At 45.0% G+C, this 22,736-nt stretch overlaps 3 protein-coding genes across 3 annotated transcripts; 1 reads left to right on the plus strand and 2 right to left on the minus strand.

The window, feature by feature from the left end:
- The first annotated feature begins 1,709 nt into the window (after window positions 1-1,709).
- On the plus strand, window positions 1,710-7,476 carry LOC128725419 (uncharacterized). Its single transcript, XM_053819160.1, has 5 exons — window positions 1,710-2,080; window positions 2,176-2,438; window positions 4,253-4,419; window positions 4,498-4,560; window positions 4,639-7,476. Exons 1-5 carry the CDS (start codon window positions 1,710-1,712, stop codon window positions 7,474-7,476), a joined length of 3,702 nt encoding a protein of 1,233 aa, XP_053675135.1.
- Window positions 7,477-9,546: 2,070 nt separating this feature from the next.
- LOC128727552 (probable chitinase 2) lies at window positions 9,547-13,821 on the minus strand. Its single transcript, XM_053821478.1, has 4 exons — window positions 13,719-13,821; window positions 11,158-11,322; window positions 10,879-11,074; window positions 9,547-10,549 (listed from the first exon to the last, which is right to left on the minus strand). Exons 1-4 carry the CDS (start codon window positions 13,819-13,821, stop codon window positions 9,553-9,555), a joined length of 1,461 nt encoding a protein of 486 aa, XP_053677453.1. The 3' UTR covers window positions 9,547-9,552.
- A 2,176-nt stretch (window positions 13,822-15,997) lies between these two features.
- On the minus strand, window positions 15,998-21,680 carry LOC128725077 (uncharacterized). Its single transcript, XM_053818795.1, has 4 exons — window positions 21,464-21,680; window positions 17,533-19,213; window positions 17,344-17,456; window positions 15,998-16,197 (listed from the first exon to the last, which is right to left on the minus strand). Exons 1-4 carry the CDS (start codon window positions 21,678-21,680, stop codon window positions 15,998-16,000), a joined length of 2,211 nt encoding a protein of 736 aa, XP_053674770.1.
- Between the last annotated feature and the right edge of the window lie 1,056 nt (window positions 21,681-22,736).

Raw genomic sequence — 22,736 nt, forward strand, 5'->3', positions numbered from 1 at the left:
GGTTTTCGTTTCCCCCCTCTCTATTATGATGGATGACGGAATGCCGGTTCGCTAAATTACCACAACAAACCGAGCTCGGTGCGTACGTTGGCCTGCGATTCTTGATTTAGACCCGATCATCCTGACCAAGCCACAAACCTCAACACCGCGCAGATGATGACACATATAAAGCCGTTATGATTGTGTATTCCTGCAGGCGAAAGTCTTGTCGTAATCATGTTGATTTATTTGTCGCCGGTGGGATGCCAAGAGCACTCTAAAGTAGACATAGAGAAAATTATCATCCCGAGATCTCTAGAATGAACTTATTATGTTGTTCGTTTAGCGATAATAAACGTTCCTCTAGAAAGCTAATATGAAATGGTTCATCTATGTTTTGTTTTTAAATTGAAACAGGGCTGAACCTTTTTTAACAATCCTATTCATTTATTTTAGTATTTAAATCGGAAATGGGTTGATATACACGACATCTACGATCGATCGTATCATATAGGTAACGTTACGTTTGGGCTTTCAAAATTCTTGAGAATTATTGTCCGTGTTTTGCTGTGACCAACTGATTGAACGAAGCTTAACATGAAGCGAGCTTATTCTGGGAGGTCATCTTCGAACAATAATATCCATCTAATAGATGCATATGAAAAAAAAAATGCCCAATAAGTAATGCTGAGGCATATTCCCAGCTGCGCAGGGTCAAACCAGTTTTCTTAATTCATTCTTCAACGTACTTTGCTTTGTTCATCTACCTTTTGCTGCGACAGGTATGAAAGCTGCAGTAAAAGCTCTTCAAACGTTTCACCAGGTAACCGTCGATCGGATGCGCAAAGGATCGTGTTCGATCACCAAAGACGCTGGGTCAAAGACAGTCGACGATAGTGGTGAGTCGGAAGGCGGCAATTTTCGTTGTGAAGAGAGAGCCACATCTTGGCGTTAAAAGCCCTCACGCTGTTGTGAGTGTCCCTGGTGGAAAAGGTGCGCTCGGTATAATTGGGTACTTGCACGCGGGTTCTGAACGGTGTACCTACGAACGCTGGAAATAACTTAATCATGTGGCTGTCGACTACGATTGGGGTTGGGAAATTTACGCGAACATATTAGGAATCAATTGCTTATTAATTATAATACCTTGAAAGAACTGATCAGCATCGTTCTGCCAATTATCGTAGTGGAAACATCTTGAGTGCGATTCGATCGATTGATATTGTAATGTTTTCCAGCTAATGTAAATAAATCGATATTTTGAAAATTTTGAGAGTTTTTTTTTGGTAAATATAAATTTTATTCAATATACATATACTTATAACGAATTGTTATAACGATGGTTTCATTCAATAAGTATCGATAATAATGTAGCACCTGCATAAACAAACTTCGATGAACCATGATGATCTAGTTGAAGCCCTTTTCCATAAGCCTTGCCCTTTTGCAAATGACTGTTCGAACGGACCCGAAGTAGGAGAAAATGGGTCACGAAAAGCTGCACGATGCACGTTGCATAACATTCAGGTTGCAACCGGTGTTCGTTCCCCAGCCCGACTTCGATTGAAATAGAGTGCTCGGAGTCGTGGGGGCACATGAGTCGTACAAAGTTTAATTTGAGATTTTAAATTCACGCCCCGATCGCTTTCCACCCATCTGTGCACAGGCTAGCTGAAAGGGTACAGATGCCCTCGAAGTAAGGCGATCGACGAAAAGCGTCACCTTACACGATGACAGTGCAATCGGGCCATGGCAGCGACGCGTTGCAACCATCGCAGGGTCAACCACATCGTTATCATCTGAGGCATGATCCAGCGTACAACATCACCGCTGCCGAAGCCGATCTCGATTACAACAGTGATAACAGCATAGCGGTGCACCATCCATCAACGGCGACTCATCATCATCCACACCATCAGCAACAGCAACCGCAGCTGCAACACCTCCACCATCACCATCGCTACATGCCATCAAGTTCCAGTTCCTGTGATAATACCAAACAACCCACTCGTCTCGGGGGTAGCTCCAGCGCTGGTGGTTCTTGCGATGAGAACACGCCCAGCGTTTTGGACGTAAATCTCGACTCTAAGAAGATTTCAATGTACGTATTACGATGGTCGGGCGCGATCGCACACTCCGAGGGGTCGGCTTGATTGATTTCCGTTTCTTTTCCCTGTGCCCTGCGACCTACACCAGGGGCCACAATGGCTCGAGACTGAACTCGCCGGTGCGCTTCGGTGACGAGCGGAAGTATGGGAACAACCAACATCAACATCAACATCACCACCATCATCACCATGGTGGCCACCACAGCCATCACATAGAGGTGTACAGCGATGGCGGGCCGGCCGGACTGGACAGTAGCAAGCTGGAGGAGGAGATTTCTGAGGATGACCGGGGGCCACCACTTCCGCCTCGACCTGCACCGAGAGCCCGCACGACCCAACGTCTCGACACGGGTAAGTAAGGCCAACCGTCGAGGACGATGACTCAACAGTAGTCTAGGAAGTAGGATAATTTGAAACAATTTTGGGGCTTCGTGAGCCCTATACTGCGGATGTGCGCGTGACGTTGGCCTACGTTTGGGAATGAATATTCCAGTCCGCGGTTGTAACGATCGCTTCAGAAGCAGTGAACTGGTTCGGAACAGCTCGACTATTGTACTTTTCTTCTCATTACGCACTAGTTGCATAACGTTCGGAATAGGCAATATAACGGTCGCTTTCCGACATCAATTTTGAATATAATAATAGAAAAAGGACTGAATAAAGCTCGTACTCAGGACTGGCTATCCGACTCCGTACAAATTTGAAGTAAAAGTAAGCCTTTAACAAGGTAGGCCTCGGCCATATAACGGTGAATGTCAAAGGATACATCTGACATTGTAACGTGATAAGTACAACCCTGATTAAAACGCTAAACCCTTGAATGGCACAGAAACGCCACAGATACTGGGTAAATTTGCCAGGACATCCCTCGGCACGTGACGGCGGATCCTGCGCACTAGTCATCCATGCCGAACCACCCTTATCCGCTCACAAACAATCGCAGCGCCCTTTGCTGTCCTGTCTCCGCTGGCGCGCGCTGTTCCATCAAAAACACAGAAGCCTCTTGAAGCAGTGTGTATCTTCGGTGCATTGGTATGCACGGTGATGATTGTGTTTTCGCAAAATGCCACAGCATCCACGGTAGGGATGTCGCGGGGAGTGCCACGCCAGTGAGAAGTAGCGCAGGCGGCGAGTCAGCAAACTCATTTCGTCTGTCAAAAGTTTGGTGAACTGTGTATGGTCCTTACGATTTGCGCGGAAAGGAAGTAAACAGTTTTAATTCGCGCTAGAATTCCAGCAGATTTCTTCTCACCTGTCTGCCAGGACTCTAACTAGGATTATAGTAATATACATAGGTCAAAAGGATGTGCACTGGATAGAGAGTTTCCTGCACAGAATAAAGACCACTCCTGTCCAGTGTAGTCCTGCCGAACCCAAACACAGGAAACAGGAGAACGGCGGGAGAACGTGGGTGTTCCTGTGTCCAAACAGGTAGACAGGCAGGCAGTACAGGATGGGCACATCTATTTTACGCAGGACACAAGATTCGAAGTAATGCGATTGTTCACCGAATAGTATTTGTTACGAGCCAGGAAGCGCAAAAAAGGCAAACAGTATGATTGTATAATAATAATTGCCTGCCAGCAACAGATCGGCCGAGCAAGCGAAAGAAGAAAGTACAATTAAATCGCGGACCTGCAGAGCTACCGACCGATAAGAATATCCCCGTTTCGTGTGATAGGACCGCAATAGATAACCGATAGTACAACATTCAGCAACAATAGTAGGATAATTTAGCGAGTAGAAGTATATTTTGTGCGCTCCGGAAAAGCCGGAAGGAGACGAATGTTTCAAACTAGAAGTTCACCTTCTACCATGTGATGTGGACGATGAAACGATTTAACGGATAAGCCGTTCCGATTTGTGCGGAGTTCGTTGAGAAATTGCAACCAGTCGGCAATAGTTTGTGTTGTGTTGCTATTGTAAGCCGTCGATAAGCGCACCACATCATCATGCACGGATATCCTTTCATGCAGGTCGTTCAGTACAGCGTGCCCACGTGCACATGGGCCCCACCGCCAGTGGAGCCACCGCGTCCCCCATCGACCACAGCGGGTTAATATTCCAAGCCAGCCGTTTGCTACTACCACACGTTTACATCGTGTTCAGTTCTGCTTTCCGCATCCCATGACGTGTGCTGACAGTTTTCCTTTTCTCTTCGCTAGCTTCGACATCTTCCGGCGTGCGGAAATACGTCATCTGGTGTCTGATATGCGGTGGTATCTCCAGCTTGCTAGGTGTCCTCTTTCTGGGTATATACTTTCTGCTTCGATCGTACACCAGCACGGTGGGCTACTTCGAGACGGTACCGACGTTCGTACCGGCGACTCTGGTGAGTGAACGAGCCTTCTTCTTCGCCGAATTCCGGCATCTTTGCATAGTTTGATTATGTCTCGATTTTCCATTGTAGCTCATGTTGACGGGCATCTGCATAATGAGCCTAGCGAGGCGGAGAAACCGGTATAGCTATCTGGTATGTGCGAGCAGAATGCGCTTTCCGAAAGTCTGGGAGAATTTGAATCGTATACTTACGTAAACTTGCTTCTTGCAGATCAAACTGTCCGGAGCTTGCGGGTTAGCGTCGGCTCTAACATGCGCCTTGGTGACGGTTACGACCACCGTTCTGCATATGAGCCGTTTGCAGGTGTTACGCGAGTGCGAGTACACGCAGAAGACGCGCACGTGCACCTGCTATTCCGTGACTGCGGAAAAGCAAACCGAGGGTAGCGTCGATGACAGCGTCCGGTTCGTGTTCGACTCGACGTCCGACTGTGGTGTCGTGCACGGTGCACTATACTCCTGCTTGCGAGCCGTTTTTGGTTTGTCCGTTGCCGGTGTTCTAGTGGCCGTGTTCAGCTGTATGCTCGTTTACCAGTTGCTGAGTCACGAACGAAAAAAGATGTACTGGGAGCAGCTGGAGCTGCGCTGTCGATCACTCTATTCCGGCCAGCAGGGTCCATCTTCGGTCCTTCCGTCCGGTCCGGGAATGCTCGGTGGTCCAGCTGGAACTGGTCCGGGGCTAACTGGTGGACGGGCAAGCAATTGTCGGTGCTGCGAGCAGTGTCACGCGCATCGGAACGTTTTGCCATCGGCGTACCCGTGGGAGGGAGACAATCGATTTTGGACACCGGGTCAGGCCGGAAACTTTTACTCACCGAACCCGGGAGGTGATGAGCCCGGACCAGGAGCTAGGTTGAACGCGAGCGGCCGTCGAATGCCCGGTTGGAGCTGGCCCCGGATGCCCTGGCAGCGGAGCGACGCCTCTCAGCGTTTATCGCCACACAGTCCCGATTCGCAGTACGGTTTCTCGAACCGCTCCGGTGTAACACCGGTGCTTCCCGGTGCCGGGGCACTATTGGGTGCCGAATCCGTCCAACCTCGCTACAACGTGATCGACCAGCAGTACGGCATATGGGGTCCTCCTCCGCCTTACAGCGATCCAAACAGTCCGGCTCGTCGTGGACGCTACCATTACATCCATCCCGCCCAGTGCGGTCCTCCGCTGATTGACCCAAGTGGAATCACGTCGACCGGATCGTCCATGGTGCCCTCAAACCCGGGAGGTCACGGTATTGCCATTCTCGAGTGTCATCAGCATTCCGTGATGGGTGTGGATGTACATGGCATTCCTCAGCAATACATCGGCCAAACAGCCCTTTCGAACGTCGGTGGTGCGGGTCAACCGGCCTCAAACTATTCCCGTACAGGAACTGGTAGTGGCGGCGGTGGAAGTGGCGGTGGAGTAAGCTCATCCGGTGGTAGCAACGTCGGTGGAAATGGAGCAAATGTCGGCAGTAAACGGCAACAGACGGGTGGCTTCAAAGGGCAACCGCCGACGAAGGATAACTATGAAAATACACCCTCCGACAGTGATGGCCCTGGCCGGGATCGGTTCTCCAACACATTGCCCTTACGTAAGGCGAAGAAGCGTGTCGAGGCCGGTGCGAAGAGTATTGGACCGGGTAACAACGGACAACCAGCCAGTACACGGGTGAACGTGCAGAATGTGTTTGGAGCGCCAAACCAGACAGCTGCTGGATCGCACGAAACGTCCGAGAACGAGTACAATGAGTTGAGCGTTCCTTCGTCCAATGGTGGGTTGGCACCAGGAGACGAGTGTGGTGGTAGAGGCTCCGGATCGCCACACGGATTGCTGGGTATGCCAGCGGCGATAGTGACGTCACATCCTCCAAGGAGCCGCCGCCAGAAGCTGTCCAACTCGGCGGGCATTGAGAACAGCGGTTTTCAGACGGTGGAAGCGCTGGAGGCAGAAGCGACCGCTGCGGCGATGAACGGAAAGCTGCTGGAGCCAACGGAATCGGAGGTTTACTTTGCTGACGTGAGCAGCTGCTGCAATATGTCCGTGAAGAATGACAACTACTACGAAGACGCTAGCCAAAGACGCAAGAAAGAAAAAATACAGCAGCAGGATCAAGCGGATGAGTACATCGCTCAACGGTTCGGTAAGCGCGAACTCTCTGTCCGAAGCCGCCAGCCGTTCCCACAGGGAGTCGTTGGATTAGGGGATAAACCGCCGGTTATGCCTCGATCTTCTCTGCTACCGAAGGACATCTCTCGGCAGAGCATGTGTTCGGTGGACTCGGGTGAGAAGACGGATTACACCGATCTGTCACCGGCCACACCTAGTTCAAACTTTTCGTCCATTGGCGGACTCCCAAGCGGAAAGCAGCCATCGCCTCCGTCAGCGAACGATGGTACCGCTGGAAACGCACGCCAGGATCCTGACGGGCCCGGTGGTTGTAACTTTATCGCCTCGTACCCGTACTCTTCGAACGAGCAGAGCCAGGAGGCGCACCGTCGTTCGACCAAGAACCTGCACGACATCTTCCTGGCGCCCGACTCCCAGTACGAGGTAATGAAGGAATTGCATAGGTTTAAGTCGACACCACTAACGCTAACACCCTTCGAACCACCACCACCCACATCACCACTGCCGTCGTCCTCATGCCAGGATATGCCGGGACCTTTCTCTCTCACTTCCTCCACGGCATCGTTCGGGGCGACTTCTTCGGGAGGAGTAATTGGATCCGGCGATCGGACCGATCGAACCGCGCCTACGAAGCCGAAATCTCCCAAGAACCTCAACATCACTCCGATCAAGCGTCAAAGCCTAGGCACCAACATCAGCTCGATTATCCAGAATCTCAGTGGGAACGATGTGGGACTGCTGTATCCTGAAGGACGAGGCCACGGCTCCTATCACCAAAGTGTTGGCTCCGAAGGATCTTCGTCCATCGGAGAAAGATCGACCGTGGTTCCGCTTAACAGCCGGCGACCGGTGGACATCAACGACAGTATCAGCAGCAACGAGGATAACGAGGAGCTGACTGACAGTGAAAGGCGGCGCGGAACCGATCGGCGTTTGTGAGACGAAGTGTACGTGTGAGCAACCCTCACGGGATAGTGATGGACCATTCCCATTCGGCGAGAGTCCTGGGACGAGCATGACAGGTAATATCTACAGGGGAACCGCTTTAGGGAAATCTGTCTGTCACTCCAAACGAACATGGTTGGTGATACATTCGAACCAAACTCCCGTTTGCCTCAGTAATGCCATGTGTACAATGTTCCACATAATTAGACTCTAAATAGTTAGTGGCACTCAAGTAGACAGAAGGCTACAACGTAGACCACCAAGCGAAACGAAGCGCGTCGTAACTGCATACAGAAGGCCACTGCCGCGGTACTAATGTACACGATGGTCGTTCTACCCATATTCACGTTTAGTGGAGGAGCAGTGTAGGTTATCATTGTTGTGCATCGTATCGTCCAAAATGTTCAATGTGCTACCGAAACAAGAACGTGTTTGAGTTTAACAAGAAAACCCTTCGGTCTGGAATGGAGCGATAGGTTATTCGTTCTGGAAGTCTTTCTAAACGGCTAGGTTTATTGTATTTTAGCAAAGAATCCTTCAAAATGTCATATCCAAGGAATTCCTCGAGCACATGGAAGCCTACTTGATAACCCCTCCATCCGGAACTATCGTCCATGAACATGCAACTTCACCAAATTCAATAAAATATTATTGAGCCAATCTAATACCGTACGGGTGGAATGATCAACGGAAAATCACAAGCGTATCTTTATGGAGTTAAGGATGAAGCAACAAGAGGCCAGGAGAAGATACATTCACTAAAAGATCTCCTCGATTGTGGTAGCTTTAATACATTCGTCCCTTCAGTAATCGTGTAGAACTTTTAGTACCCTGGACTGGGAATACTCAATCAAATCGTTCAAATGATTCTTTCTTCTTTTTAGTTCAAAAATATCAAAATGATCGTATGATTTAAACATAAAGAATCGATCGGCATTTTCTAAGTGTTACGACTTCATTGAAGTTCTTTGAAGTTAATCCCGTTTGTTAGATTACTACTGGTGTGAAGTTAAGATGGAATAGATACTAATATTTAGTGTAAATAATGCAAACCCGTTACAAAGATAGGACAAACGATCACCGCTAAAAATCTAAGCGGCATGTGGATTGCTGTTGTTCAGATAAAGCTTTATGCCATTATTATTGAATGGATTTCCTTTCGCTTTTCCCTGCGGATGAAGTGGATTGTTTTCTTTCGTTCCTACCGAATTTCACCACACTAGCATTCTTTAACATCCTGTGAAGCATCTAGCGCAGTAAAGTTGTAAGTTGTCCTTAGTACAAGTAGAAACAAAACATTGCCTAGTTCCAATAAAGCCGATCAGCGTAAAGTGAAACAAAACGTGTGGTCAGCATAATTCGTTCAAATTATTGTTCAAATCAAATCGTTGCTCGTACTGAAGTAGTGTGAAGATGCCTTCATGCTAAGCTCAAGAAATACATATAAGTTGTGATTAAACACAATGTTCATGAAATAAAATACATTTGAAACCCCCTTATTAAGAAATCCTTATATGTCACTGCGATCAAGCCTCCGTTAAGGGCAAGATAGTATAAGCGTGCAAGTCGTTACTTGACGGGTGTGTTGCGAAACAGAAAAAGAAGCTTCAAGATGCAATCCCAAAAACATGGAACAAGGTAAACGTTCGCGTACGTAAGAATTGTTGCAGAAAATAAAATAATCCGCCCGATGAGCGTCGAGATAAATGCGCAAGTAGTTGGGTAACTAAATAAGGGTTATCATAAAAAGTATGTATTAATTTCTTAAAAAAATATGATGATGCTCGAATTCGGCAGGTAATAAAAGACAAAAGAAACAATATGACTCACAAGAATGTGTAAATCATGTTTTAGTTTCGAAACAGGAGTTATACTGGAAACGGGTTTCTATATCTAAAGTCTAGATAGAATTGGTTCAAGATAACAGAATTTGATTGGAATGTCATCGGGAAGTTGTACAATAAACACCGTCATTTAAAATATGTTGGCAACAATCGGTGTTTAATTACAAGTACACTTACAGAAGAACCGTCGTTCGAACGACGATTGGTATTTCTACGGTACAAAACTTTAAAGCATTCGGGCGGTTGCAATCGTTGCGAGCAGCAGTACCATCCCTAACAGCCAGCTGGAAATGAACGATATCGTAGCTCCCGATGGACCCGTGGTTGTTCCTCCGGCCGTTGGTACCTCATCTGGCTCACTAGGAATGATGTTCTCCTGCGTCAACTCTTCTGACGCGACGACAATGGCGTTGCTGATAGTCTTCAAAAGCGGATACTTCCCATTGATCGCTGGCGGGATCGTGAGCGCCACACGATCGCGATCACCGAAGTCCTTGTAGGTGTCCGATTCCGGAGCACACAACCCGTTGAAATCGTCCGTATCGACCGACCACACCATCAGCCCGGCCAGCTTCTGCCTCACGGCGAAACGTACCTTATTGGCGATCGAGCGAGTGCTGTCGTATACGACGACCTGCGAGACGGTGCCATTAGACTTGGTCGCCACCATCTCTGAAGCGGTCGCGTCCCACTCGAGCGTCCAATCGTTAGGATTACTCTTCAGTTCCTCGCACACCTCATTGTAGCCCATGAAGCCGTTCTCCTTCGTTGCTGGCCCAGGGAACCCGGTCTTGTCCGCGGAGTCGCCGAGCCTCGCTTTAGCTACAGTACTGACAAACGTGCGCCCGTAGAAGGGCAGACCCAGCACGAGCTTGCTGGCTGGTGCGCCGAGTTCGAGTAGATGCTCGATCGAGTACTCGACGTTGAGGAAATCACGGCTGGTGAGGGGCGCGTTAGGTCCAATCCGGCCATCCCAGCTGCCGTTGTAGTCGTAGCACATGATGTGCAGGAAGTCGAGGTACTTAGAGAGGGCCTTCACTTCGTATGCCGAGTCGATCGTGTCCTTCCCGGCGCCGATAGCGGATGTAAGCAGAAGGTTGTTTTTCCGGAAGAGCTGGCTGAGCTCGCGCACGAGTGCGACGAAGTTTTCGCGATCTTCCGGCTTTCCGCCGCGTTGCGTCGGGTACTCCCAGTCCAGGTCGAGTCCATCAAAGCCGTATTGTCTGTATATTGAGAATGGAAAGTGTGAACATGTGTTGACAAATGTTGATATGCCAATTTATCAGCCCTGTCGGTGCTGCGAAAGACTATCTTATTAGCCTACTTGGTTATACTCATTTCGAACAGCAAGAATTACAACGTAGGTATATCAATGAATTTCATGTATCACCAATCACCGGCGGCCTTAGCTAGGCTGCGCTTTGTTCGGAGGTTATCGCTAGTGACCGTAACTGCCGTAATAGCCGTTAATTAAAACAACAGACTGGTCTGTATATTAGAACAATCACTGCACACTACTAGCCCAACACGTTATGTGATGTAGTTTACTTACTTGATGAAATCGAGCGCATTCTTAACGAAGGCCTGTCGCCGTTCGGGATTAGCTGCCAGGTTGGAGTAATTTTCCGAGCCTTCATTCCAGCCACCTATCGCTAGTAGCACCTTCAGATGGGGATGTTTTGCACGCATACTCGTCAGCTTTTCGTAACCTCCCTTGCCATAGTTATCCTTGAGATCCTGCCAAGCATCTGAAAGCGTGATACGTGATTAAACATTCCATCATTCTGCACCAACAAAGTTCAACACAGATAGTGGTAGCAGCTGGACTCACCTAGCGATTTGATGGCATTTTTTTCCACATCCAGACCGGCAAATGCGTAGATGGCATGAGTGCAGAGGGTCGGATCGAACGCATCCAGGTTGTAGGATGCGCTACCGGTACGATAAACGGCCCACGTGGAGATGTAGCACGTTACTACCCGATCGTGGTCGGTCACTGCAATAATGATGCATTTGATCAAACTCAGTTAGGTAAGGAAAACCAGGCAGGAAATCTTCTGCGACAAGGCGGGTTTACAAAGACAGTACATCAGGAAATCCATTGCGGTTATTAAGCAACAGTTCAGCGACGTGGTAAGTGGGATGTTTTAGCGATCGCACCGTTTCCACAACACACAAAATCCACTCACTAGTGTGTGGGTCACGCTTCGATGCCCTGACGATGGCAGGGTGCGGAACTCTGGCTTTTATCGGAATACGGATACCTAAGTGCAGCTTCGAACAATCCGACAACAGTCCGTTCTTTGATAACACCCCCACCAAGCTCGGGCATGTCGAGGATTGAGGGAAAGCTCGCGCTTACCAACAGCAGGCTGAAAAAGCTACTGAGGAAGCAAAGAAGCGAGGAAATGGTGCTATTTTGGAATTCATACCTACGGAAAGTAACTTTGATTGAACCATCTATCGAAAGTAAAAGAAAGGAGATTCCAAACTATCCTAATTGTTTCTAGAAACGATCCGTATGTACGAAACAGTTTATAAACATAGCTTATAAGTGAATTGGGATTCAATTTTTCTACCGAGTGCAACCAAGTGTGATCATTGGAGAAAATCTTTCATAACCAGGAATTGTTTAGGGTATTTTACTAAACTACTTCATGTTAGAATTGTTTTAAAGTATTCTAATAGAATTTTCAGATGTCATATTGAGTAAAACATAATGGATATGAAAACTGGTGTATTTGAAAACAACGTTCCGGCCAACAAAGCATGGGATTGTTTGTTTCATGAAACTTAAGACTCTGGGACATCGTGGGTGACGATCCATTAGAACTATCCAAACATCTTATTTTGGTGGTTGTATTTGCTGGTACCACTGAATGGTATACGAGTTGTTTCCAAATGTACTACGTTTCTAAGAAAAAAGAAACGTGACCAAAGAATCTCACATGTCGTTTCGGTAACGCACCGTTAGCCCCTGGCAATGGTAGTTCCAAAACGTATTAGAGTATCCACAGCAATTCTTACTACAAGATAACGATATCTAATGGCATGTTGCTGGTACGTTACAAACTCAAAAGTACCATGCCTAATGAAAATTGCTATCGATTCTTTTTTCAATTGAGACAATAGCGAATACTTTTCTCAACAAATTGTGATCGAATATAGAAACACATGTGTGAAAAAAAAAACAATTTAAAATAATAAATCTTATTTGAGAAAACTGGTTTGCAACATGATTTTATAAGAATTCAAAACAAATTGTAACCAAGAAGCTAGTAAACATTATTGACATTGGTAATCGAGTCACACAATATAAAGAAATTGCTCAGAATGGTAGCAGAATATTAAGCTTTCATAGCCACCTTCGCTACTGTGGTCGTACGAATGGCGTCACTCTTGCTCGGTGCTATTTAGCAAGAAAATTATTTCGTGAGTCATGAGTAAAAAGTTCTGGATGGTATCTTCAAACAAATTGGATTTCATTAATCTATTTAGTGAATGTTTTCTTTATGAGTTGTGTAGAAGCCTATTTTTGATAGGGTTTAAAAAATGAAAGCCAAAACCAAAAATGTAAATTTACATTGTAGATGCATGAGAAGCCCTAAAAACAACATCTTTCCCATCTAAGTATTGAGAGTTTGTCTTTATGGCCTACAAACGCTTTACCGTTCTAAATGGGTAGCGCGGGATAACTTTCACAAGGGAACACTATGGTGATAACATCAGAAGGAAAGGGAATAGGAGGGGGTTTAATTGGCGCAATTTTCTTAACGGGGTGAACTCTTGTATCAATGAGTCATGCCTTGGTCGCAGAACGAAGGAACGATAAAAAAAACTTAGACGAAGTAAGGTTTTTCTGTTGCACTACTTTAACCCCTTTCACTAGAGAGTTTCGCAAGGCTTAATGTGATTTGAGTTAAGCAAATGTAGAAAAAATTATTACTACGATGAATTGCACAACATCTCAGAATCATTTCATAGTATTAGATCGCTCCTGCAGAGATCATATCCTTCATTTCACTTGCTTCGGATTAATTTACTTACAGCTTTTCTATGAGCGATGCAACACAAAGATTATGTCTAGAATAGTCGTAATTAGCTCTACCATACCCGAAGAGTCGGCCAAGCAGGAAGTCCAGGGGACTGGATTCCTCTTAACCGGTTGTTTTAACAAACTATCCCAAGGCCACCCCAGTCGGGGTGCATTCGAGTGTATCTTACTGCGTGGTAAAAGCACATCAACCATCACTAGAATCCAGCAAGATGGATGGATGAAGCAGACATACGAGAGCACTATTTAAACCTTGCGCTAGCTAGCCAGGTGGCTTTTTTCCATTCCCCATTCATTGCGCGCTTGGAGATTCACGACTGTGGCCTATGAATACACACCTATGGCACCACTCCCAAAACCGACGAGCAACAACAGTAACAGTAAAGTCGGCAACCTTAACCATCCAACCAATCGGGAAAATTGGTCCGACATCGGTAGCATAATGATGTTGTATAAGTTTGACTTTTGTTTCGGCCGGAAACCGAGATTTTATCGCAGTTTATCGACCACGGTATCAATACTTGTTTCGGTGTGCTTCACGCGGGAACACTATCACTCACAGGATCGCACAGCATCCACGGCAGGCTGCGATAACGAATGTAAGGCTACACACTAGGCGCAACGAACCGCATCAAATGTCACGCAAGACACCCGAAAGAATCGCCACGACATCAAAGCGCACCAAGAAAAGTTTCCCCAACCAGCACACGGTGGAACGAAGCGAAAGAAGAAACGGAGAACGATCGAGCCGTTTGTAAGGTCCGACGCTACCGACCGTAGGCTTTCAAGTCACAGCCGTAAATAAAGTGGAGCTTTTGCTGGGCGCCCCCAAACAGCCCCACTTCTTGAAGCAGTTGCGTACATTCCACCACCACTATCATCAATGATGGGGGCTTTTTTCTTCAACTGGGCTCTCTCTCTCTATTTCGTTCATGGATCGCCTGCAGTGCCGAGTAGAGGCGGTGTGCGTATAGCATAGCTTTTGTACAGCATAGCACAACCCCTTCTCCGTGTTTATTGCGCTTTTCATTTTATAGATACTTTCGAAGCTCTATGAACTCAAGAACTGAAATGCATTTGATATATTTCTTCTAAATCAAGCGTTCTACATGTAAAAAATCCCCTTCATACAGATGAGATAGATCTGGTTTGAATACTCTTAAGAATGGTTTCTTTAGTCTTTAGGATTAAAAAATATTTTTCTGTCGAGTGCAATGTGCAACATACACTCATCATATACCGAATAAAGCAAGGAGCATTTGGTATATCTGTTTTTTATAATATATTTTAAAGAGTGCTGTGCATCGTCTTGTAGCACTGCATTGTAAGCTGCAAGGTTTTTGAACCGAAATTACATAGCATCAAAGAATATCGCTATCGAATCTATTAATCTCAATCTATCTTCAATTAACGGTTGCAATTAATAAACTTCTATTGTTATACTCTAAACATAAATATTTCGGAAATGCTTTCGTCTAATTGTAAACATAAAAATTGTGTTTGTTTACGCTTTATGTTACAACGTTTATTCATCTAACAAGTGCAATGTTTTTTTAAAGTGTCGCTGTACCAGACTCCAAGAATAAACAAGATAATCTACAATACTATAGTGTTCACATAGCGCAGCACATAAACTACGCATTTGCTTCTTTAAGGAGTTCTGCTTTTGGAGGATGAACAAATAGATGCCGACCAACAATGCTCTATGAGCCTGTGAAATAGTGATTTGTTTAGATACTAAAAATCTACTGAGCAGTTCACCCATACCAGATATGTATTTAGATAGAAAGTATAGACGACGCATCTGCTTAGTTATGTGCGGTGCGCACCCTTTCAATAGGCCTTTTCGGGGGTAATTGTGGCTTTCTATCCAATAAGCTCTTGACATGTTCCCTTTCATTCACTTGTTCTATGCGTCGCTTAAAGCCTGCCTCCAGGTTCTTACTACCGAGAAAGGGTATAGTACTTTAGTCACAAATTGTTTGCTACTCAGCAGTGACGTTCTAATTTCTTACACCGTTCATACATCTAGCTAGATTCCAAATGTCCTACCCACACAACATGTCATCACAGAGGTTAACAGGTAAGTAAATTTTTTGACGAAAGGCTCAACTACTCTGACCTTCACAAGAATCGCGTGTACGCTTTCTCTCACTGTTACACAGACCGACTCACATAGTTTGACCCTCAGCTAAAGTTGCTGGAAAAATCTATGTGAGTAGAAAAGGGCGTTTACGATATAAGCTAGATGTGTATAGAGTACTATAGGAATAATAAAACATACAAAGTCTACAATCTCAATTTTGTGAAAGATCGCGGGGCTAAAAAGTTTCTTGTTTAAAAACATCGTAAGGGTCTGAAAAGTACAATAGTACGGTAAATTTGATGAAAATGGATGGTCTATATTAATCTGTGACTCATCCGTACAAAGAACAACACCAGATAAGACTGCCGCGTTTGTTTGTAATATTAAAACCACGAGTACTACATGAAAGCTATTCATTGTATGGGAGCAAGCAGAGAATAAAAAAATATGTAAGAGATGCGCTTTTTCAGACCGGCAAATGTATCACTTGAAGACATACTGTCACAATCAGCTCCTTTAAGGGACGATGGATTAAAACTTTATACGACCGTCAGCCGTCGCTAGAGAGGCGTGCCGTACCATCGGAATGGGCGACGGTGGACCGGATGAGGTTCGGCTGTCGGACTGAGGCAGCGTGACACCTGCCGCCGTAAGGCGCGTTTTCGTGTCGTTTTCCTGAAATCGTTCCATGATTTTCGCCACGATCATGGAGGGTGGAATGTGTGGATTACCTGTGTAAAGAAAGCGTACATGTTAGTCTGACCGTTGTGTGTGGAAAACATGAGAAAATCTTTAGATGCCATTCAACACAATCACGCCAAATCATGACATGTTATAGAAGTACAAGCGTATAATGTCAACCATTGAAAGATAGTATAGAAAGATGGTGATGCATAGTAAGAAATGTATACAATATTATGTGATACTAGGCTGAAGAATCAATTTTTTGTATTATACCAGCATAGGCCAAATAAAAAATAAAAGGTTTACAAAAAGCGAATCGTCTTGCTACTAAATATAGATGTATTTTTTTAAACAAAGAGTATATACATAATAAATAGTTGAATAAATATAATATAATAAACATAATATAGGTTTTTAACATAAAAATTGGGAAACTATAAAAACATGCAATAGACGCTAATGAAAACAACGAAAAAATTGAAAATTTTTTGATACAAACGATAACAACTGTTGTCTAAGAGTAACTTTAGCAAACATGCATACACACAACGGAATGAAACAGAATTTTTTTTTCGAAGCTTACACTTTGCTCATCTAGATTTTGTTGCTGGCCCGATATTCCTTTCACACTACATCTCCGTTCGTTTGTTAATGATAAGTACAACAGGTCATGAAGAGTTCATTAAGTTAGGTGCTAATGGATTAGACCAGCATGTTAGAAAACATGAAGGAAGTGCACGTTTGCAAGTGTAGTTTTCACAAGCATTTTATATACACCGACGCACAGCACATACGATGAACACAACGAAGATGACTCAACGTATTTCATTCCTACGAACGACCCGCCTTATATCACCCAGTTCCGGGATATGAAGATGATAGATGTATCTTTTCGACGGCAACATTTCGACACCGCCACGACGGTTCCATTTTTGTTTTTTTATTTTTCATTAACTTTTTTTACATGGGTCTGGACTGAAAGCGCTGCAGAATGTGCAGCTTTTCATAGTCGCCTGACGATAGTTTGTAGCAGAAGAGAGAGAATCGGAAAGATGTGATTATGAATTGGCTGTGGAAAGTTTTGTTACGTTATACAACGCCGCTACCACCCATACACCACGTGGACTGTCTCCCTCACCAACTAAACAAATCATATGGGATTTGATGCGATTTGCTTCGCACGATTGACTTACCTACTAGTCCTCGATACCCTAGAACGCTGTTTTCGTGGATGTGCATCGAAAGTTGTTGCTGTCGCAGGAAAGCTTCCGTATCGACACCACGCACTTGAGACGGTTTCAAAAACCTAACGTGGATCAGAAAACAAACAATCAAGTTTTAATTAGATAGCTTATACAGATGTGAGTAGCTAACAAACGTACCGTTTCGGTATTTTCGCCAGCACATCCGTACTATGGGGTGCCGGTCCGAAACCTAAATTGAGCAGTATCTTCTCCGGATCCGGTTTGCGTGCATTCAGTAGACTCTCAACACTCGAGCACCGGCTCGAATCGGATTGGAGCGAACTGTCCTTGACCAGCATCGTACTGCGGCGGCGGGATGACGGCTGAGACTGCTGCTGTTGTTGCTGAGTTTCCTGCTGAATGCTGAGTTTGCTCGACGTCCTCGGAACTGGACTGACAGGGACGGAACGCGTCAAGTTGCTAATGCTACCATTGTTGATGCTGGAGCTGGTGTTTAGCGAGGATGGGTTCGGGCAGCTGTTGTTGCACTCGCTGATAGCGAACGAGTCGTCATCATCGTTCATCTCACTGAAGCTACGCCCGATCTCCATAAGGTTGTAGCGACGTGCTGTGGCCCGCGGATTCTCACTTGAGCTGCGCCCAATCCGTCCAATGCCTATACGGTGTGCTTTCGGTTTTGGCGGGTTGAGATAAACGTCGTACCCATACCCGTGACCCGGCACCATGGATGGCGTATCGAGTATGTTTTCCTTTTCCTCTTCGTCCTCCTCACTGATCATGCCCGTAACGAGTTCGTCCGACTTGGGGAACGAATCATCGAACGAAAACTCGTATGCATCTGACGGTTCCACGTCCACCACGCTCACCTCTAATGGTTCGGGATGGTCTTCGGATGCTTCCGCCAGGGACTTTGCCTCAGCACTGTCAAACTGATGCACCGTTCCATCAATTGTAAAAGCATCTGCAACCGGTTGAATTTTCGACGGTTGCGCGATGGGTGTCTTGGATATATCGGAGCTCTCTCGATTGGCCAAGCCTCCACCAAGCATATTACGTATGTCAAGCTTCTTTCCTTTTATCAACCCGTACTTGGCTTTGTTCATGTTGAGCTTGTCATAAAACTCATTTATCTTGCTCTTACTCACTACAAACGGTGAGGTGGATGTCGGTTCATCTTCTGCCTTTCTCCAGCTCCTTTCAGTAACCTCGGCCATATCTGAGGATCCAACAATCGGAACATTTTCTGCGGCAGCATTCGGGCTATGATCGAGATTGGAACCCGATCGGCTGAATTTCCCTAGAAGCGATTTTTTGGACAAAAAGTTTCGAATGGAAAGACTGGCAGGAGGCTCGTTAGTTATTTTCGCGCTGTCGTCCATTCTAACCATCTTTGGTGTGCTGATGGCAAGAGAGCCACGGGCCTCAGTCGGAGACATACGGCTAGCAGTATTGTTTTTTTTAAGACTGTCTTCATTAAGTACACAGGGAATGCTCTCTACACCAGCGTCCGGATATTCCTCCCGGTGCGGAAAGCAAACCTGGCGATCTTCTTGCTTCGATTCAACCGTCGATGGCTCGTCGATTCCTATATTCTCGCTTGCATCGTGTTCTAAGTGCTGCAGGGACGGTTCCGTATCGGGTGTTACTAGCTGATCGGATCGGGAATAGTCTGTCCGGTGTACAGCCGGATCGTCATGATGTAAAGGTGGCGTAGCATCGGTACTGCCAGACGAAATTGTTGCACTGCCTCCACCGTTAGGTAGTTGTATCGAATCGACCCACTTCTGAACCGACGCCGGGCTCTTCTTTCGCATTTCATCGACAATATCGTTCAACCAATACCGTACACGGGATCGAACTGAAAATAGCACGGAGTAGAATTCAATCTATTAAAACTGAAAAGCCCTGAAAGAACTATTCCAATAGCCTTCCAATATTTTGTGCAACAATGATGAAAGGGTGACACTTATTGCAAGCTTTGAAATATCGATAGACACACACCAGTAATACAAGGAATTGTGGTGAAAAGAGAACAGGGAAAAGAAAGCTGTAATAATAATGCAGGATAAAAAACATTCAATATTACAATCCAAAAAAAGTTGAACCACATCATTTACCATGTCACATTTATTGAATAATAAGGAAGGAAAATTTTTAAACGTTTAAACGTAAAACACGTTGGGACCACCTTATTAGTTATTTCTTTGGAAGGCATAAACTCACAAATCAACAAGACACATATTGTTCGGCTGCAAAAATGGTGTCATGGATTGAAGGAAGAGTTAGTTTTTCAAGACATGTGATCGTTTGTTCTTATGCAATTTTAAATCTTTTTCTATGTATTTTCACATTTGCAAACTGAACCTTTGGTGAAGAAAATGACATGGCAGATATTACCATGCTCCTCGCAAAACTGAAAGTAACATCACATTTTGATTCTTTTACTATGCACTAATCACATGGATGGATCGATCGATCGATTAAACAATACAACCGCACAAGCGCAAAACATTTATAAGTAACTTGCAGTAACTAAAAAAAGATATAGAATTTTTATGACACTCACTTATATGCCGGGAGCGGATTTTGTGCATTTGTGACTGATGCTGGCCATCATCCGTCCCGGCAGACAGATATCGTAGCAGATGCTCGATTTCCATCCGTTCCAGAAATATAACTTCAAACATGATTTGATCGCGAATACTCGTCGCGGATGAGCCCACAGCATCTAAGGTGAAAAAAGATCTTTTCTATACCGATGTAAAACTCGTACTGATACCAAACCCCGTTGGAGCAGTCGGTCGACTGGTAAGTGTTCAAGACAATCGGACCGAGGCACTTACACATATTAATGATGATTCGACTGATTCGAGGGGATGGTGGGAAAAACAAGCACGGGTGGCTGAGGGCACATTGAGTATACAAACAAGTAACGTGTTTACCCCGCCGATGGCGCTTCGTATTCGGAGCGTATCCTCCGGCCTAAGATGGTGGATTAAGTTCAAATCTGCGGCACGGTAAGGCCCCTGATGAAATTATTTCACCCCATCGCATCGAGGACGGTTACCACGATCAGTCAGATGCACACTTGCGTAACTGTGCTTTAGTACGAAGGCATATTGTCCACAAATGTCGGGCACGACAAATATTATTGCAATGGAAAAATCATGTTTTTTTAATGAAAAGCTATACAAGTGTTCAAGTATTGTATTGTGTTTGTAGTAAATATTCAATGTCCTATTCAATCAAAGTATTGGCAGAAGACAATCGAATATCAACTATGGATGTCTGCCACCCATCTTTCCATCAGAAAACTGCAACCACGTTACAACCACGACCAGACATCGTGGCACTGCAAGAAAGAGTTCGAGTGTTGGGAAGATCAAACAAATTAACCTATGGAAGAATTAATCACAAGATTAATGCAACCGAGAACGCTTTCTTATCGGTCGCACGGTTGTTATTCCTGGCAGGAGGTTCGCATTTGTGCATAGCTGATGAAAGCAATCGTGTACAGATGATGCACGATCTAGCGCAATGTTCTTCGACAGAGATTAGCGCGAGTAACGACGGATTGCATTCCATTGTCGTGAGTGTATCTTCTGTATGTATTTTCTTTACTTCTTTTACTATCTTTGGAATTAATTTCTACTATTCCCGTTGACTTTTGATTAGTGCCTCGGATGGGGATGTGAAATGGTTAAAGGTAAAGGAAAACGCAAAATAATTGTCCCGACTTTAACTTGGATGCTTTAATAGTGCTAGAACAAGCACGGTCATGTGCATTTCTAGTAGTTCTAGTGTTCTCATAGAAGTGCAAAGAAGCTATAATTTTTTTTATAAAAAGATGCGCACGATTGCATGTTCCAACTACTTTGCTACGCGGCTTAACCATGCAGTATAATGATGATAGACATTTGCACAAGTACAGATCGGTTTAATTATAAATAAAAAATAAATGATACCCCATTAAACATTCTTTACTATGACAGATAAATTCAGAAAGGAAAGCATAGTCGGAGTAAATCCACAGGCAAAAAAATTGAATAGAGGAACAACAGTGTGCCGTGACTCGCTAACACATCCAGTTGACTACAAGGGGACAAACCGTTCACGGTTCCGCGACCAGCCCCAGGAGCCTCCGTTTCAACTTCAACTGCTAACGGATCGCCTTGGCCAGATTCGGATTCAGAGGCGAATGGGTCCTCTTCCAGCAGCTGTTGATGAGTGGCATTTAGACGATGTTGTTGTTCATCACTATTTTGCACCTTCGCCGGTTGCGGGTGCTGCTGCTGCGACTGTTGCTGAGGGTCATGGCGGTCCATCGCTTATTACGTGGTTGCCAAGGTCACGAAAAACGAAAAACAACAAAATAAATGATAGTCGGGGGTATCATTGATAAATAGAATGCATTTTGTTGGAGCCCAATGGATGTAATTGTATAGCACGAGCACCAGCTGAAATGTGATATGGTACGATGACTGTTGTCAAGAATGCTAAGAATAAAGGCGGCTTTCGTTGTCGGGACAAGTTCTGTATGCGGTTCGTGACCTTCCGTTACGACGAAAAATAAGGTGTCCTAGCGCGGGATCACAATCTGTTGAATTCGCTGGAGTACTTGTGGACCACTAGGTAGATGTGACTGAACGTAAAACGTGATTATCCTTGGACGGGAAGAGAGCTAAGGGCACCCTCGCTCAGGATAAATCAATTGAGCAGCTGTTTGTTTCTTACCTCAATGACAAAAGAGAAACGTTGTGCGTGGTCAAGGGACCCAACAGGACGGACCACAGTGATTTCGTTATGAAACGTTCTCCGCCGAGGAATTTGCAGTCGTCTCGCAGAAAACTAGTTGATGGGTGCTTAGCAACTACGCTCGATTAAAGATCACAATATCGGTATCATAACGATGACTATGAAATAACGAATGTGCTATTTCCCACAGCAAAGTCCTCTTATTGTATGTTGCTACTTTCGTAAGTGTACTGATCCCACTCCTTCGTGGAAAAAAAAATCAGCTCTTTATATCACTTGTTGTCGGCTGCACAGAAGTTGATAAACGTATTCAAAACTTGTAACTCATATTAGCTAACGTTCACTAACAATAAAAGTAACACAATGACTTTACGAAACAGCACGAGCATGTAAAAAAATAGTAACAAAAATTAACACCTACGAAATCCATTAACTTGTCCTGTGAGCTAGTTGTTTTTATTTGTACTGTCAGCTGTTTGACAGCGACGCAGTTTATATAGAGGAGGTGGGATCATTCAGGTTTCTTCCGCCATATTGAATATACTTATGGCAATTTCTGTTGAAACCTTTTATTGCGTAAGTTTAGCAATAGAGTCATTTAGTAGTGTATCTTTTTTATTTTTAGT

This window comes from Anopheles nili, chromosome 3, assembly GCF_943737925.1.
Source record: "Anopheles nili chromosome 3, idAnoNiliSN_F5_01, whole genome shotgun sequence".
NCBI classification, from domain to species: Eukaryota; Metazoa; Arthropoda; class Insecta; order Diptera; family Culicidae; genus Anopheles; species Anopheles nili.